Source organism: Pan troglodytes, chromosome 16 (genome assembly GCF_028858775.2).
Source record: "Pan troglodytes isolate AG18354 chromosome 16, NHGRI_mPanTro3-v2.0_pri, whole genome shotgun sequence".
In the NCBI taxonomy this organism is placed as follows: Eukaryota; Metazoa; Chordata; class Mammalia; order Primates; family Hominidae; genus Pan; species Pan troglodytes.
The window spans coordinates 32,609,767-32,629,028 of NC_072414.2; the positions used below are offsets into that span (position 1 = coordinate 32,609,767).

Below are 19,262 nucleotides of genomic sequence, written 5' to 3' on the forward strand. Positions count from 1 at the left end.
TACAGGTGTGATCCACTGTGCCCGGCCCTGACTTGATTTTTTCAATACTGCATCAAGGACATCAAAGCCATTGGATTAGTTCTATAAAACATTTTTAAATAACCAAATTTTCACTGCCTTATTTTATAATTGGAGGATGTGCCAGAAAAGTTTGAGTTCAGCCTGGGATAGAGTAAGGATTATGGCTAGAGAATGGGAATAGTTACTAGGAAACTGGCTTAAAAAAAAAAATTAAAAAGGGTTCCTGGTAAGTTGAATTTTTAGGTAATATTTATTTTCTTAACACATAGCCATTTTCAAACTACTGTCATTCCCATGTGAGTAAGAACAACCACAGTTCCAGTAAACATCTATGGGGAAAGGGACTTAGAAGTCAGAGACTTGAATTCAGATTCCAATTTTTTGTTTACTGGCATTATGAACTTGAGTATTCAAATTTTTCTTTGTAGAACATTTTAAAATAGGCACTCTGAAATTTGAGTTAATTCTTATATATGGTTTTGTCTGCAAGATACCAGTTCTCAGGGACTGAATTTTTTTTTCCAGTTTACTGTAAACACACCACCTACTCCAGAAGACCTGATGTTAAGTCAATATGTTTACCGACCCAAGATACAGATTTATAGAGAAGATTGTGAGACTCGTCGCCAAAAGATTGAAGAGTATGAAAGCTTTAATTTTTATGTGTGTTTTTTTGAGGGGAGGGATCAGTGAATAGTTTGTGTGGTAAGGTTTTGATTAGAATAATGCTGGCATGGGGTAAAATTGATGGCATTAATTGGCAGTGTGATGTGGGAGAAAGAGCTTTGGCCTCATAGTCAGACTGAAGCTCAGTCTTGGCTTCAACACTAGCTGTGTAACCTTGGGTAAGTCATTTAACCTTCATTTCCAAATCCTTAAAGTGAGGATAATAAAACCTACTCAGCCAATAGATATGAACAATAGAAATGGCGTATATAAATTGTTTTCATACCATTCTTAGGAAAAGGTAGGTCCTTAATAAGAATAAACAGTAATTTTTAGATTATGATATCATAAGTTGATTGCTAGAGAACACCTTCAAAAGAAAATATCCTTTAGAGATTTATGCAAGTTGAGTAACCTTAATCTGGAAATCGGAAATCTGAAATGCTCCAAAATCCAAAACGTTTTAGCCACCAACATGATGCAAGTGGAAAATTCCACACATAAATACGTAAGTACTTTACACAAACTTTGTTTCATGCACAAAATTGTTTAAAATATTGTATAAAATTACCCTAAAACTATGTGTACAAGGTATATATGAAACATAAATGAATTTCACGTTTAGGCTTGGGTTTCACCCGCAAGGTATCTCGTATATCCAAATAGTCCAAAATCCAAAACACTTCTGGTCCCAAGCATTTCAGATAAGGGATACTCAATCTATATATAGTGCCTGAAATCAGATTACCTTTGAGTTTATAATTTTACGACATTTACGCTTGTTTACATATATAAAAGAACATGGTTTTACGTAGAAGATAGCTCATTGCTATGGTATACGTAAATACTGCAGACTGATTTACAAATTAGATACATCTAGATTCCCTTAGGTAAATCAGACTTTAAAACTCAAAGTAATGTTTATGTCATGCTTACCTGGGACTATCCAACTAAATTTGAACCAATCTAACAGAAAAGAAATAAAATAGTCTTTAAGAATTATCTGGGTTTTAGAAGTAGAAGAAAAAGAATATTAAACATTTTTCAAAAGAATTATGTAGTTTTGGCTGGGCGCAGTGGCTCACGCCTGTAATCCCAGCACTTTGGGAGGCTGAGGCAGGTGGATCACGAGGTCAGGAGATCGAGACCATCCTGGCTAACACAGTGAAACCCCGTCGCTACTAAAAATACGAAAAATTAGCCGGGCGCGGTGGCGGGCACTTGTAGTCCCAGCTACTCGGGAGGCTGAGGCGGGAGAATGGCGCCGAACCCAGGAGGTGGAGCTTGCAGTGAGCTGAGATCGCAGCACTGCACTCCAGCAGCTTGGGCCAAAGAGCGAGACTCTGTCTCAAAAAAAAAAAAAAAGAATTATGTAGTTTTAAAATCAGAAATTTAAGATATTTCAGATTTTCCTGATTCTGTTCATTTAACAAATATTTATTGAGCACCTACATCTGCCAGGTACTATACTATGCACTGGGGTTCATCGCTGAACAAAACTGGCAAATTTTGTATCTTCGTGTTGTTGGAAAGAGTTGGCTGTGTCAGGATTTCCCTGAGAATGTTTGTTTGTTTGTTTCTTTGTTTATTTTAATTGAGACAGAGTCTCGCTCTGTTGCCCAGGCTGGAGTGCAGTAGCGCCATCTCGGCTCACTGCAACCGCTGCATCCTGGGTTCAAGCGATTCTCTTGCCTCAGCCTCCCGGGTAGCTGGGATTACAGGTGCCCACCAACATGCCAGGCTAATTTTTGTATTTTTAGTAGAGATGGGGTTTCACCATGTTGGCCAGGCTGGTCCTGAACTCCTGACCTCAAGTGATCTACCCACCTCGGCCTCCCAAAGTGCTGGGATTACAGGCGTGAACCACCACACCAGCTGAGAATGTTTATTTTGAATGAAACAGGATCTTACACTCAATGAGCGGTAGGTTTAGTTGTGCTTTACTGTTTGATTTTGCATCTGTGTGCCTGCATATATCCTCTACAAGAGATATTCTATCTCTGTTAGAAATTTATTTTCTCCATTTATTAACAAAAGACTAATATATATTGAGACTATCATAACTTTGCTGCTTTTATAGATGCTATTCTAAAAATGTGAAATAAGCCTTTGAACTGAATTGGAAACTTTTATTTTATTTTTTATTTTTATTTTTGAGACAGAGCCTCACTCTGTCACCCAGGCGCGATCTCGGCTTACTGAGAACTCTGCCTCCTGGGTTGACGCCATTCTCCTGCCTCAACCTCTACTACTACAGGCACCCGCCACCATGCCTGGCTAATTTTTTGTATTTTTAATAGAGACGAGGTTTCACCGTATTAGCCAGGATGGTCTCGATCTCCTGACCCCGTGATCCACCTGCCCTAGCCTCCCAAAGTCCTGGGATTACAGGCGTGAACCACCGTGCCTGGCCGGGAACTTTTATTAAAATAATACACAAAAAAATTAGCTGGGCGTGGTGGCACGCGCCTGTAGTCCTAGCTACTCGGGAGGCTAAGGCAAGAGAATTGCTTGAACCCAGAAGGTGGAGATTGCAGTGAGCCAAGATTGCGCCACTGCACTCCAGCCTGGCAGCCTGGCAACAGGGTGAGACTCCGTCTCAAAAAAATAAAATAATAATAGCTACAACTTTATAGCAGCGATCATTGACAGACCTTAGGATTCTTTATAAGCGAAATGTTTCACATTGGAACAAGTTGGTACGTTGAGTTGAGAATTCTGTTAGTGATAGAAGTTTTTTTGATGTATGACATTCTTGAACTGCTATTCTTCAAGTGAATAACCAGTCTTTTCTTGAATGAATTCCCTTCTTATTATGTAGAAAAAACTAGGAAGAATTAAATTAAGCATGATGGTAGATCTGAGCTGGTTCATTCAAGCTGGCTTCTGAACCCTATGCTTGAAGGGGTGGCCTGCCCCTCCACACTTGTGGGTATTTCTAGTCGGATGGGACGAGAGACTGAGAAAAGAAATAAGACACAGAGACAAAGTATAGAGAAACAACAGTGGGCCCAGGGGACTGGCGCTCAGCATACCAAGGACCTGCACTGGCACCGGTCTCTGAGTTCCCTCAGTTTTTATTGATTATTATCTTCATTATTTCAGCAAGAAGGAATGTAGTAGGAGAGCAGGGTGATAATAAGGACAAAAACATGTAAGCAATAGAATCTACGTCATAGTTAAGTTTAAGAGAAGGTATGGTGACTGGATGTACACGTAAGCCAGATTTATGTTTCTCTCCACTCAAACATCTCAGTGGAGTAAAGAATAACAAGGCAGCATTGCTGCAAACATGTCTCGCCTCCCACCATAGGGCGGTTTTTCTCCTATCTCAGAATTGAACAAATGTACAATCGGGTTTTATACAAAGACATTCAGTTCCCATGGGCAGGCAGGAGACAGTGGCCTTCCTCTATCTCAACTGCAAGAGGCTTTCCTCTTTTACTAATCCACCTCAGCACAGACCATTTACGGGTGTCGGGCTGGGGGACAGTCAGGTCTTTCTCATCCCACGAGGCCATATTTCAGACTATCACATGGGGAGAAAACTTGGACAATACCCTGCTTTCAAGGGCAGAGGTCCCTGCGGCTTTCCGCAGTGCATTGTGCCCCTGGTTTATTGAGACTAGAGAATAGCGATGACTTTTACCAAGTATACTGCTTGTAAACATTTTGTCAACAAGGCACGTCCTGCACAGCCCTAGATCCCTTAAACCTTGATTTCATACAACACATGTTTTTGTGAGCTTCAGGTTGGGTCAAAGTGGCTGGGGCAAAGTGGTTGGGGCAAAGCTACAAATTAACAACATCTCAGCAAAACAGTTGTTCAAAGTACAGGTCTTTTTCCAAATGGAGTCTCTTATGTCTTTCCTTTCTACATAGACACAGTAACAGTCTGATCTCTTTCTTTTCCCTACAGTGCTAATTAACTTTTCCGTATTTTAGATTAAAGCTTTCTGCATCGAACCAAGATAAGCTGTTGGCTGATATAAATAAGAACCTGTGGGAAAAAATGAGACACTGCTCTGACAAAGAGGTACTTTTGTCTCATTTTCTGAATGAGAATCAGTGAAGACATTCTGAACGATGTTTATTGTGAAATGAGTAACTGTTACTTGGTCATAGTGATGAGTTATTTAACTTATTTTTTAAGTGTAATGTGGTACCAAGGTCTTATTTAATTATACACAATTGTTAATATATAATCTTTTCAAACCTGAGATGATCAATTTAATATATGAAATATAGTTGAAGTTTATTTAGAGTTCCCTCCTTGTTATTTGCCTTTCGCTTAGATTTAGACGAAGAAAAGATTTACTTTAATTGATTAAATAGCAAGCAACCCATTTTATATGTGCCCTAATATATTAAAAAGTTTCATTAACTAAGAGCCTGTCATTTTCTAATTCATAATATGAATAAGTGAATTAAAGGCAGGAATCAAAACTGAAATCTTTTTTCTGGTCTTAGACAATTATATGGAATTAAATTTGCAAATGACAAATATCCTGCCTTAGGATAGGCAAAGCCTAGCCTTCCTAGACCATTTACCTCTTCTGACTCGTTTGTTTTAGTACAGTGTTCTCTATAACTTTCCCTTCCAGCTGAAGGCCTTTGGAATTTATCTTAACAAAATAAAGTCATGTTTTACCAAGATGACTAAAGTCTTCACTCACCAAGGAAAAGTGGCTCTGTATGGCAAGCTGGTGCAGTCAGCTCAGGTAATTTGAGACAGTTAATATCATAGAAAGAGAGAGATACTAAAATTACTTTCTAGTGGTTATAGAATATGAAGAATCTTCCTTAGAAGACATGTGAATAAGACTTGGGCAAAAACTTACAATTAAGAGGTAAGTTTCAATTTGTCAAAAGTGGCAAATCCTGACATCTTGAGTAATACTGGAATATAATTACTAATGTGGGCCTATGTCTCATCTCAAATGCTATTATCCATCATACATACTGAAATAAAATACATAGGATTCTGGTCTCCCATTGCTAAGGACTATACCATAGTATTATCTTCTTCATAGTCCATACTAAGCTGTATATGTATGCACATGTGTTTAAAGTAGCATTTCCCAAAATGATTAGCTTTTTTAAAAGGCTCTGCATAAAAAAACTTTCCATTGGCAAGTAAGTATGGGAAATGTTGCAAGCAATATGCCCTTTCAGAGAAATATAATTTTTTAAAGTCTAAGCATAAATGCTGTAATTCTTTTTGACCACTGTTTCCTATGTTTAGTTTATCATAGAAATGTTTTTAAGTAATAAATATTAATATATTGTATTCCATGGAACACCTGTAGAAATGCTAAAATAAAGTACCAGAATTAGTTTTATGTCAATATGCTTTTTAAATTATTTCATTTTCTTTTAATAAAATATTTTATTAAATTTATAAAATAAACATTTTATTTTCCAGAGTTCTTTTGGCTAAAACTTATTTTAATAAAATTTACTTTTATTTTTTAAGTTCCAACCTAAAGCTTTGACCTTCATTTTAAGATTTGCCTGTTTGTAGGCTGGGCGCGGTGGCTCACACCTGTAATCCCAGCACTTTGGGAGGCCGAGGCGGGTGGATCACGAGGTCGGGAGATCGAGACCATCCTGGCTAACACGGTGAAACCCCGTCTCTACTAAAAATACAAAAAATTAGCCAGGCATGGTGGCAGGCACCTGTAGTCCCAGCTAATCAGGAGGCTGAGGCAGGATAATGGCATGAACCTGGGAGGCGGAGCTTGCAATGAGCCCAGATGGCACCACTGCACTCCAGCCTGGGTGACAGAATGAGACTCCACCTCAAAAAAAAAAAAAAAAAAAAAAGATTTGCCTGTTTGTGATCATGATAGAGCGATTATGTGAGCAGTTAGAACCATTTATAATATTTTCTTTAGAGGTTTAACTTGACAGTCTATAATCTTTTGTATTTAGAATGAGAGGGAGAAACTTCAAATAAAGATAGATGAGATGGATAAAATACTTAAGAAGATCGATAACTGCCTCACTGAGATGGAAACAGGTAAAGTATTTTAAATACTTTTCCAAAAGAAAATTTAATTTTATCTAAATGCTCTCCTACAGTAGAGAATGTTGGTACCACGATATTGAAGACTTGTATTAGCAACTTGAGATATTAAATTAGAGTAAATTGGCCGGGCGCAGTGGCTCACGCCTGTAATCCCAGCACTTTGGGAGGCCGAGCCGGGCAGATCACCTGAGGTCAGGAGTTCGAGACCAGCCTGGCCAACATGGTGAAACCCCATCTCTACTAAAAATTTTAAAATTAGCTGGGCGTGGTGACGGGCGCCTGTACTCCAGCTACTCGGGAGGCTGAGGCAGGAGAATAGTTTGAACCCAGGATGTGCAGGTTGTAGTGAGCCAAGATTGCGCCACTGCACTCCAGCCTGGGTGACAGAGCGAGACTCCATCTCAAAAAAAATAATAATAAAATAAATAAATAAATAAATTAGAGCAAATTAAAGTTCCTTTACTATAGTCATCCATAATACAATCAAGAGCTGCTCAAGATAACCCAGACTGTAATTTTGTGTTTTTTAATAGATGAATTTATCTCAGTTTGAAAACCGTCTATCCTTTCAGTTTGGTCTTTCATAATCCCAACTTTTTAGAGTTACTCTCCTGAAACTCCTTTCTCAAAGATCACATAATTCTGCATAGTCATCAAATTTTGTTCTTCTCAGTCCTTAGCCATTTTGACCTCTTTCAGCATTTGACACTGATGACCGTTCTTTTCTTCCTGAAATGTTCATCTCCCTTAATCTCTGTGATAATGCACTATCTTGACCCAGTTGTTTTCTCCTGGCTGCTCAATCCAGCTTCTCTGTTGGCCTCTCTTTCTCTAACTGATCCCTTGTGGGGATTTAGATTTTATCATCTGTTCTTTTCTATATTCTCTCCCCTAGTGCTTTCGTGTGCCTTAATAATTATGTGACTGATTCCCAAATTTAAATTCCTCAAGCATTTTTTGAGCATATACTGCATACCAGATACTGTGCTTAGTATCAGAAAATAAATAAAAATATTTAAGACACAGATTTTGCCCTAAAGTAGCTTATAATCATTTCAGTTGAGGGCGTCTTTAGCCTCTCTTTCTTGAATTCTAGACTCAATTTCTAGCTTCCTTCTGAACCTGTATGCAAAAAATATCCTAAAACACCTTAAACTGTGAATACAGCCTGGGCAACAGAGTGAGGCACTATCTCTACAAAAAACAAGAGATTAGCTCAGCGTGGTGGCACATACCTGTAGTCCTAGCTACTTGGGAGGCTGAGGCAGGAAGATCTCTTGAGCCCAGGAGGTCAAGACTACAGTGAGGCAAGATCACACCACTGCACTCCAGCCTGTGCAACAGAGCGAACTAAATAAATAAATTTAAATATATTCTCCGAGCTCAAAAATAAAATCCAGAAACTTGTTCTCTCTTATGATGTTTCTCATCTTTATTTATAGCAGTCACAATTCTTATACATTGTAAAAGCTCAATACTTTCATTGTCTTTGAGGCTCTCTTAACAAGTCCTGTCATTGGCAGCTTCAGCATCTGATGTGTTTATTTTCCTTTCCTATTAAGGCACACCTTAATTCTGAAATGTGCTATTTCAGTCTTCTAACTAATCTTTATACATTCTTACCATTATTCCACCTTCTTCCATTCCAACCTGCACATTGCTGCCAGATTAATAATTATGAAAGACAGTTTTCATTAATGTTACTCCTCTGAAAAACTTCTGTCTTTCCATTTATTATAAAGTCCAAACTTAACTTTCTTTTTTTTTTTTTTTTTTTTTTGAGATGGTATTTCACTCTCGTTACCCAGGCTGGAGTCAATGGCACAATCTCTGCTCACTGCAACCTCCGCCTCCCGGATTCAAGCGATTTTCCTGCCTGAGCTTCCCGAGTAGCTGGGATTACAGGCATGCACCACCAGGCCCTGCTAATTTTTTTTTTTTTTTTTTTGTATTTTTAGTAGAGACAGGGTTTCTCCATGTTGGTCAGGCTGATCTCGAACTCCCGACCTCAGGTGATCCGCCCGCCTCGGCCTCCCAAAGTGCTGGGATTATGGGTGTAAGCCACCGCACCTGGCCCAAACTTAACTTTCTCTGTGGTTGGCTTAAAGAAAAAAAAAAAAGTCCAAACTTCTGAGCTTGACATTTCATATCTTCTACAGTTGTTTTAAGATTTACATGATTTGTTACTACTCCCATACACCTCTTAAATTCCAACCAAACATTGCTATTTTTATGCAGTTCTGCCACTTTTTTGAGACAGAATCTCTCTCTGTCACCCAGGCTGGAGTGCAGTGGCATGATCTCTGCTCACTGCAACCTCTGCCTCCTGGATTCAAGCAATCCTTGTGCCTCAGCCTCCCAAGTAGCTGGGATTACAGGCATGCACCACCACCCCCAGCTAATTTTTGTATTTTTAGTAGAGATGGTGTTTCACCATCTTGGCCAGGCTGGTCTCAACTCCTGGCCTCAAGTGATCTGCCCATCTCAGCCTCCCAAAGTGCTAGGATTACAGGCATCAGCCATTACGCCTGCCTTTTTCTTTTATTTTTAAAAAAAAAAGAGAGGCAGAGTCTCACTCTGTTGCCCAGGCTGGGGTGCAGTGGCATGATCATAGCTCACTGCAGCTTCAAACTCCTGGGCTCAAGGAATCCTCCTTCCTCAGCCTCCTGAGTAGTTGGGACTATAGGCACATGCCACTAGCCTGATCATTTCTACTTTGGTCTTTGCTACTACATACTACGTTCTCTTTCTGTTTTTCACCAAAGAAAGTAGTCTCTTTTCCTTGAGCTCTCATGGCTCTTTTGTTAGTACTTCTTATATTACCCATCACATCTACTTGTATTATAGTTATTTTGTATAGTTTATCTTCCTGATTAAATTATAAGCTCTGTGGAGGCAGGAATCAGCTCTTTTTCTCCATCTCCTTCAGAGTCCCTAGGACTATATTTCATACAGAGTAAGTGCCTAGTACATGTTTTTTGCACTGAATTGACCATGAGTACATGAATTCCATAGTCTAAAGTTCACCCCTTTGTTGACTACCTTACTTTCTCTTTCACAGAAAAAAAAAAAAATAGAAACCATCAGACTAGAACTTCTGAACTTCCTACTACCAAAGAAACAATCTGTCGTTGTTTAATAAATTGTTTTTGATTGAATTATTCTTTTTTTCCTTACTTTGTTTTCTTTTTTTTACTATTTTTCACTGAATTATTCTAACAAATACTGTCTACTTTAGAAACTAAGAACTTGGAGGATGAAGAGAAAAACAATCCTGTGGAAGAATGGGATTCTGAAATGAGAGCTGCAGAAAAAGGTAATTGAATTAGTTAAGGAGATAAATGGGTGTGGGGGAAGCCCTTCTGTTCTGAGTTTGTTTATATACTTTGGTGAGATTAAGTCAGAATTTTCAATGAAACAGATGATTTTTATGGCAACATTCTAATATGTTTGTTCTGTTTTTTGTTTTTTTTTTCTGTTTCCAAAGAATTGGAACAGCTGAAAACTGAAGAAGAGGAGCTTCAAAGGTCAGCCTTCAATCCAAGTGTTAGAAAATATAATGCTAAACTACAGAAGACTAGATGACTTCCTGCCTCCAGAGACTGACAGGATTTGGGGACATGAGTCTTGATTGAGGCTGACTCAGGGCTTCTCCACTTTGAATGGAAACCTAGAGTCCATCTTAGTCAACAGTAGTTTTGAAGCACTTATTGTTTACAGGGCATTTATCCACAACAGTGTTTCTCAAGCTTGAATACTACCAGTATCCTTTTTGTTTAATAAATGTAAATATAAACAAGTATAAAATGAAGTATATATTTCTTAGGCCTATGAATCTTATTCAACTGTAAGTGTAAAAGAAAGTAAATAGAAATAATGACAAAGCCACTAAAATTCTAGTTGACAACATTAATTTGACAGGTGATAGTGTTTGGCTGAAATTAAATTGATGCTAGCAAAATGATTAACAAAGATATGTTCTGTTTAGCTCTAACAACTAAACAAAACCAAATACAGGCAAAAAAAAAAAAACTGTGACATGTCTCAGTTTTAAAGTATATCTTATGATCTACATTATGCTTTAATTTTTATATTTTTGCTTTTTATCAAAAATAAAAATGTAGTATTTAAAAATTATCTTAACATGTGAATCCCAAGGATATCTTCATGGATCCTAATTTGAAAAACAATGATTTATGCCTTTCCCAGGTAGACCCACTTCTAGATTAATGCTTATTAAAAAAAAAAAAAAAACTAAGAATGCAGAAATGGATGCCATACACCTAACATTATTACCTCAATGGGGAGTCATGTAGCATGTGACTTCTTATCATAAACCTTTTATATTGATAGAGTCTGAATTCTCTAACAAAAGCCTTATCTCTCTGAATACCTGCTTTTATTTGCAGAAATCTCTTAGAACTGGAGGTACAAAAAGAGCAGACCCTTGCTCAAATAGACTTTATGCAAAAACAAAGAAATAGAACTGAAGAGCTACTGGATCAGTTGAGGTAAGGAAATGCAGGCATCATTTGTTTGTGTTTTATTCTGTACCTTGTGGTTGTTTAAACCGATTGGAGCAATTGAGGTATTTTTAATGTGTTGCTGTTTTTAACCTATACAGTGCTGTTTCAAAAAGAGTCAGTGTACTCAACAGTAAGCTGGAAATAGAGTAGAAGAACTATGGAATTATAATTTTTCCATATTTTATACTTTTCATTGCATAGACTTGGTGTTTCTCCGATATACAACTCAAGATTGGGTTCTTAGTTATTTCAAAAGCTTAAGTTTGTACATTCACAATATACGAATTGAAATATTTTCTCCCAGTCCAGTGGAAAAACATTAGCAGCTGCTGTTGGTACTGTTTGGGTGGTATCAGAAGTTCTCTTTTATGTTAATTTTAAAAATGCTTTTTAAAAATCTTGTTTATCTCTCTACAGCTTGTCTGAGTGGGATGTCGTTGAGTGGAGTGATGATCAAGCTGTATTCACCTTTGTTTATGACACGATACAACTCACCATCACCTTTGAAGAGTCAGTTGGTAAGGAGCCAAAGTGAGATAATTCTTTTACAGAAAAATGAATGGCTACACTCACTAAAGATTCAAATCTTTATTTTACTATACTGATAACTATTGGCATGATGAGAGCACTGCTGAAAGTCTTAGAACAGTCACTTTATTGATAGAATTTTATTTTATTTTGTAAAGAATAAAATAAAAATGGAATTAGTGAACGTTGCCCTTTGTTGAATTACATTAAATAAAAATTTTGCTCTGCAAATAACGGATAAACATGCTACTCATGTCTATTTACTATGAGTTTCTTTCTTTTCATCTCCATCTTTCATGATAGAGAATAGAGAATTTACCCTAATGGCTGGAGATTCTTTTTTTTTTTTTTTTTTTTTTTTTTCTTTTTTTACTTAAGAGTGAGGCCCTGCAGCTCACGCCTGTACTCCCAGCACTTTGGGAGGCTGAGGTGGGCGGATCATCTGAGGTCAGGAGTTCGAAACCGGCCTGGCCAACATGGTGAGACCCCGTCTCTACTAAAACTACAAAAAATGAGCTGGGCATGCACCTATAATCCTAGTTACTCGGGAGGCTGAGACAGGAGAATCATTTGAACCCAGGAGGTGGAGGTTGCAGTGAGCCAAGATCGTGCCACTGCACTCCAGCCTGGGCAACAGAGCAAAAATCTGTCTCAAAAAAAAAAAAAAAAAGAATGAGGCCCTAACAAGTTAATTGGAAGTTCTGTGTGTATAGGTGGGTTTATCATCTAAAAGGATAAAATCACTATATAGGGTGGAAATCACTATATGGTAACTGGACAGAGGCCCAGCTGTTTTGTTGGAGTTTACTAATTGTCAGTGTCTTTTAGGTATTTTCTCTTTAACCAGTCAGCGTCAACATGGCCAACCATGGGCAAACATGGCCGTATTGGAACGTAGGATCTTCACAATCTCTGGGCCTCTAAACCTGATTCTCCTTGAAAGTTTCTTTTCTCAATGAATAGCGTTACCTTCTGTCCAGGTCCAAAATTAAAACTTAGGAATCACTCTATACCTCTTTCTCCCTCGCTGTACATATTCAAATCATCAGTAAGACATGCTTTTTGTTTTTATTTATTTATTTTTATTTTTATTTATTTATTTTTTTGAGACAGTCTCACTCTGCCACCCAGGATGAAGTGCAGTAGTGCAATCTCTGCTCACTGCAACATCTGCCTCCTGGGTTCAAGTGATTCTCCTGCCTCAGCCTTCCAAGTAGCTGGGATTACAGGCATGCGCCACCACACCCGGCTAATTTTTTTATATTTTGTGGGGATGGGGTTTCACCATGTGTGTTGTCCAGGCTGGTCTCAACTCCTGACCTCAAGCGATTTGCCCACCTTGGCCTCCCAAAGTGCTGGATTACAGGCATGAACCACAGCGCCCAACCTACTGGTTTTAATTTCTTAATATTCATCCACTGTTTTTCATCTGTTCTGTCAATAATCATCTCTAACCTAGATGACTACAGTAACATTCCAACTGGACTTTATGGATCTTCTCCTCCTCCTCCCTGAAGCTATAGTGATTACTGAAAATCTGACTATGCACCTATTACTCTTAGGCTAATGATCAAAGTATTTGATCTAGCCTATGAAGCATTGCCTGAATTGAATTTTTCTCCTTTTCCTATCTCATACTACCTTCCTACCTCTGCACGTTGGCCACAGTGGACTTCTTTTATTTCCTTAAATGATCATGGTGTTTCCTGCTCAGCCATATTCATCCTATCTCAACACCTTCATGCTGATGTTTCTTATGCCCGAACGCTGTTTTCCCCCACTTCACTAATGAACTCCTACTAATAATTGTAAGAGCTCAGCTCTCAGTGATCAGTTTCTCACCCTTCTGTTGTATGTTCTTGCTTTCTGTGGTTTTCCTTAATAGTGCTTATCATAGTTTGTAGCTCTTGCTGTGTTTATGAGTGCAGTTATCTGTGTGTCTCCCTGAGTTGTAAGCTTGAGGGCACAGGTTGAGTATGCTGTTTTTCTCATGGTATCCACAGTGCCTAACACATAGAAAATATGTAACAAAGCATTCAATAAAGAGAAAACAATCAATTCAGGAGACAGAGATAACTCTAGAGTCTGGAGGAGCGAGCAGCTATCTCAGCTACCTAAAATGTATTATAGCAATGCTAAAAGCATAACTCATTTTTACTGTATTTATACAATGATAGGAGTTGTAGAGAGATGATAGCCATTTTCCTTATATGATTGCTGAAAATAAAATTATCTTTGCACAGAAGTTAGGGGTTAAAAGAGGAGGCCTTAACAAATATAGCTGTGTACTACCTTTTAAATGTCCTTCAAAGACATACCAATCAATGTAGTTGAACAGTCTCAGGGGAGCCTTTACTAGATACAGAGAATAATGATTCAAGGATAACCCTTCAACTTCCTCTGGAAAAAACTCTGCTACACAGGAGTAGGATTCTAAAGTACTGAGTTTTATGTGGCTTCAAATCAGGTAGTTTAAAAAAAAAAAAAAAGGCCAGGCACAGTGGCTCATGCCTGTAATCCCAGCACTTTGGGAGGCTGAGGTAGGCGGATCACGAGGTCAGGAGATCGAGACCATCCTGGCTAACATGGTGAAACCCCGTGTCTACTAAAAGTACAAAAAATTAGCCAGGTGTGGTGGCGGGCGCCTGTAGTCCCAGCTACTCAGGAGGCTGAGGCAGGAGAATCGCTTGAACCTGGGAGGCTGAGCTTGCAGTGGGCCAAGACTGCGCCATTGCACTCCAGCCTGGGAGACAAAGTGAGACTCTCTGTCTAAAAAATTTTTTAAAAATCATTATTCTGGTTCTTTCTAGTTGGTTTCCCTTTCCTGGACAAGCGTTATAGGAAGATTGTTGATGTCAATTTTCAATCTCTGTTAGATGGTAAGTAGAAAACATTTAAGCCTCTAAAAATTTGTTGGGGCTGGGCACTATGGCTCATGCCTTTAATCCCAGCACTTTGGGAGGCTGAGGCGGGTGGATCACCAGGGGTCAGGAGTTTGAGACCAGCCTGACTAACATGGTGAAACCCCGTCTCTGCTAAAAATACAAAAACTAGCCGGGTGTGATGGCGCCCTCCTGTAGCCCTAGCTACTCAGGAGGCTGAGGCAGGAGAATCACTTGAACCTGGGAGGTGGAGGTTGTGGTGAGCCAAGATTATGCCACTGCAGTCCAGCCTGGCAACAGAGTGAGACCTTGTCTCAAAAATAAAAAATAAGGCTGGGCACGGTGGCTCATGCCTGTAATCCCAGCACTTTGGGAGGCCGAGGAAGGCAGATCACAAGGTCAGAGGTTCGAGACCAGCCTGGCCAACATGATGAAACGCATCTCTACTAAAAATACAAAAATTAGTTGGGCGCGGTGATGGGTGCCTGTAATCCCAGCTACTCAGGAGTCTGAGGCAGGAGAATTGCTTGAACCCGGGAGACGGAGGTTGCAGTGAGCCGAGATTGCGCCACTGCACTTCAAGCTGGGTGACAGAGCAAGGCTCCATCTCAAAAAAAAAAAAAAAAAGATTTAAAAAAAATTATTACAGGCCGGGCATGGTGGCTCACGCATGTAATCCCAGCACTCTGGGAGGCCTAGGCGGACGGATTACAAGGTCAGGAGATCGAGACTATCCTGGCTAACATGGTGAAACCCCGTCTCTACTAAAAAATACAAAAAAATTAGCCGGGCATGGTGGCTGGCGCCTATAGTCCCAGCTACTTGGGAGGCTGAGGCAGGAGAATGGCGTAAACCCGGGAGGCGGAGCTTGCAGTGAGCTGAGATCGCGCCACTGCATTCCAGCCTGGGCGACAGAACGAGACTCTGTCTCAAAAAAAAAAAAAAATTATTACTGGGTCTTGAGCAATGATTAATAGTAGCTATTTTCATAATTTAAAAATTACTGTTATGAGCACTTAGTCTGTATCAGGCTTGTGTATTACTTAAATTAACACTATGAAGTCCATGCAATTTGTTCCCCATTTTACAAATTAGGAAACTACAGATCAAAAAACTTAAGTGTTGTGTCTAGGATCACTTAGGTATTAAAGAAAGCCAGGATTGCTGGGTGCCGTGGCTCACACCTGTAATCCCAGCACTTTGGGAGACCAAGGCGGGCGGATCACTGGAGGTCAGGAGTTCAAGACCAGCCTGGCCAACATAGTGAAACCCTGTCTCTACTAAAAATACGAAGAAATTAGCCGGGCATTGTGGTGTGTGCCTGTAGTCCCAGCTACTCGGGAGGCTGAGGCAGGAGAATTGCCTGAATCCGGGAGGCGGAGGTTGCAGTGAGCTGAGATCATGCCACTGCACTCCAGCCTGGGCAATAGAGTGACACTCCGTCTCAAAAAAAGAAATGAAATCCAGGATTTAAACTCAGGTCTGTGTTACATGTAAACCCACACTCTTACTCAAGTACTGTTTCTATATGTGATAAAGTCTTGAGTTTTTGTAGAAATGTCCTATCTTCACCATACATGTTATAATCATGTTTGAAAATAAAAATGGAGAGAATACATCTGGGCATGGTGGCTCATGCCTGTAATCCCAGCACTTTGAGAGGCCAAGGCGGGTGGATTACCTGACATCAGGAGTTCAAGACCAGTCTGTCCAAAATGGTGAAGCCCCCTCTCTACTAAAAATACAAAAAGTAGCCGGGTATGGTGGCAGACGCCTGTAATCCCAGCTACTCAGGAGGCTGAGGCAGAAGAATTGCTTGAACTGGGAAGGCAGAGGTGCAGTGAGCCAAGATCACGCCATGGTATTCCAGCCTGGGTGACAGAGGGAGACAGGAGACTCCAGAAAAAAAAGAAAAAGAAAAAATGGAGAGAATACTTATGTACCTGGTAGTTTGAGAATATTTCTAGCTTATATAATATAGTATTTTTCACTTATATAAAATATATGAATCATAAGTAATAACCTGCTTTTGCTTTTTTTTTTCCTTCCCCAGAGGATCAAGCTCCTCCCTCCTCCCTTTTAGTTCATAAGCTTATTTTCCAGTACATTGAAGAAAAGGAATCCTGGAAGAAGACATGTACAACCCAGCATCAGTTACCCAAGGTAAAGCCCGATTGAAGTATTTAAAGGAAAATTTGTGATATCTTTCCAAAAAAAGCAGAACTGAAACTTTACATAAATAATAGTGGATCCTGAAATGATAAATGTATTCAATTGTTTAACTTTTTTGAGTTCTTTGTAAGTGAGCCACTAAGCATTGAAATGTTTTCATAATTTCATTGGATTTTTTTTTCCCACTTTTTCTAGATGCTTGAAGAATTCTCACTGGTAGTGCACCATTGCAGACTCCTTGGAGAGGAGATTGAGTATTTAAAGAGATGGGGACCAAATTATAACCTAATGAACATAGATATTAATAATAATGAGTAAGTGTATTAGTTCCCAAGGACTGCCATGACAGAGTACTACAAATTGGGTACCTTAACAGGTTCTGGAGGCTGGAGGTCTGAGATTAAGGTGTAAACGGGTGTTGTTCTTTCTGAGGGCTGTTAGAATCTGTCCATGCCTTCTCCCAGTATCTGGTGGTTTGCTGGCAATCTTTGGCATTCCTTGGCTTGTAAATGCATAACCTTGATCTCTCCCTTCATGTTCACATGATGTCTTTCATTGTGCATGTCTGCATCCACATTTCCCCTTTTTATAAGGACACTAGTCATAGTGGATTAGGGGCCCACCTTACTCTAGTAGGACTTCATCTTAACATATTACTTGTGTAGTGACCAGATTTCCAAATAAGGTCACTTTCTGAGGTATTGGGGGTTTGGAATTCAACATATGAATTTTGGGAAATACAGTTCAACCCAACAGTAAGTACTTGGTCAGCAGTTTATTAAATGAATATATATATACAGTAAGTACTTGGTCAGGTTGGTCAACAACTTGGGCGCAGTGGCTCACTCCTGTAATCCCAGCACTTTGGGAGGCCGAGGTGGGCGAATCACAAGGTCAGGACTTCAAGACCAGCCTGGCCAATATGGTGAAACCCCGTCTCTACTAAAAATACAAAAATTAGCCAGGCATGGTGGTGGGCGCCTGTAGTCCCAGCTACTCAGGAGGCTGAGGTAGGAGAATCACTTGAACCCAGGAGGCGGAGGTTGCAGTGAGCTGAGATTTTGCCACTGCCCTCCAGCCTGGGCACAAAGAGACTCCATATCCTCACACCTGTAATCCCAGCACTTTGGGAGGCCGAGGCGGGTGGATCACGAGGTCAGGAGTTCAAGACCAGCCTGGGCAAGATGGTGAAACCCTGTCTCTACTAAAAATACAAAAAATTAGCCGGGCGCGGTGGCAGGTGCCTGTAATCCCAGCTGCTTGGGAGGCTGAGGCAGGAGAATCGCTTGAACTTGGAGGGCGGAGGTTGCAGTGAGCCGAGATCACACCACTGCACTCAGCCTGGGTGACAGAGTGAGACTCCATCTCAAAAAAAAAAAAAAAAAAAAAAGAGAGACTCTGTCTCAAAAAAAAAAAAAAAAAAAGAAAGAAAGAAAAAAGAAATAATATATACCTAAGTTGGACATGCCAGTGTGAAAAGAAAATGAAATTGGGCTGGGACGGTGGCTCACATGAGCCTGTAATCCCAACACTTTGGGAAGTGAGGCAGGTGGATCACTTGAGGTCAGGAGTTCAAGATCAATGTGGCCAACAAGGTGAAACCCCATCTCTACTGAAAATACAAAAATTAGCTGGGCGTGGTGGCACACACCTGTAGTCCCAGCTAATCAGGAGGCTGAGGCAGGAGAATTGCTTGAACCTGGAAGGTGGAGGTTGCAGTGAGCCGAGATTACGCCACTGCACTCCAGCCTGGGTGACAGAGCGAGACTCCATCTCAAAAAAAAAAAAAGAAAGAAAAAGAAAAGAAATAATGTATGCCTAACTTGGACATGCCAGCGTAAAAATAAAATGAAATTGTGCTGGGACAGTGGCTCACTCCTGTAATCCCAACACTTTGGGTGGTGAGGCAGGCGGATCACCTAAGGTCAGGAGTTTGAGGCCACATTGGCGAAACCCTGTCTCTACTAAAAATACAAAACTTAGCTGGATGTGGTGGCAGGTGCCTGTAATCCCAGCTACTTGGGAGAATCGATAGAACTTGGGAGGTGGAGGTTGCAGTGAACCAAAATTGTGCACTGCACTCCAGCCTGGGCGACAGAGCAAGACTCCGTCTCAAAAAAAAAAAAAGAAATTGTGTTTCATGCTATTATTGTGTTGCATTTTTAATTGTGGATCTTGTCTTTTACAGATTGAGACTTTTATTCTCTAGCTCTGCAGCATTTGCAAAGTTTGAAATAACTTTGTTTCTCTCAGCCTATTATCCATCTGTACCATTACCTTCCACCATTCAGAATCATGTTGGGAACACTAGGTGAGTAAAGGGCCAACAGGGTAAGACTCTGGGCTACTTTTTTTTTTTTTTTTTTTTTTTTTTTGAGATGGAGTCTGGCTCTGTTGCCCAGGCTGGAGTGTAGTGGCGCAATCTCAGCTCACTGC

At 39.9% G+C, this 19,262-nt stretch overlaps 1 protein-coding gene across 8 annotated transcripts in view; it reads left to right on the forward strand.

Moving 5' to 3' along the window:
- KNL1 (kinetochore scaffold 1) overlaps nt 1-19,262 on the forward strand; it is a 70,437-nt gene that overhangs the window by 46,428 nt on the left and 4,747 nt on the right. For 6 of the 8 annotated variants that reach the window (XM_016927946.4, XM_016927947.4, XM_063794750.1 and 3 more), the window contains 12 exons: nt 547-662; nt 4,633-4,723; nt 5,292-5,408; nt 6,622-6,709; nt 9,957-10,034; nt 10,206-10,245; nt 11,128-11,229; nt 11,662-11,762; nt 14,583-14,651; nt 16,708-16,817; nt 17,022-17,140; nt 19,015-19,137. In XM_016927946.4, the coding sequence (XP_016783435.1) occupies nt 547-662; nt 4,633-4,723; nt 5,292-5,408; nt 6,622-6,709; nt 9,957-10,034; nt 10,206-10,245; nt 11,128-11,229; nt 11,662-11,762; nt 14,583-14,651; nt 16,708-16,817; nt 17,022-17,140; nt 19,015-19,137 (1,154 nt within the window). Of the gene's footprint in view, nt 1-546; nt 663-4,632; nt 4,724-5,291; nt 5,538-6,621; nt 6,710-9,956; nt 10,035-10,205; nt 10,246-11,127; nt 11,230-11,661; nt 11,763-14,582; nt 14,652-16,707; nt 16,818-17,021; nt 17,141-19,014; nt 19,138-19,262 lie in introns of those variants that run through there. The other 2 variants (XR_010151608.1, XR_010151609.1) reach the window with 2 other exon arrangements.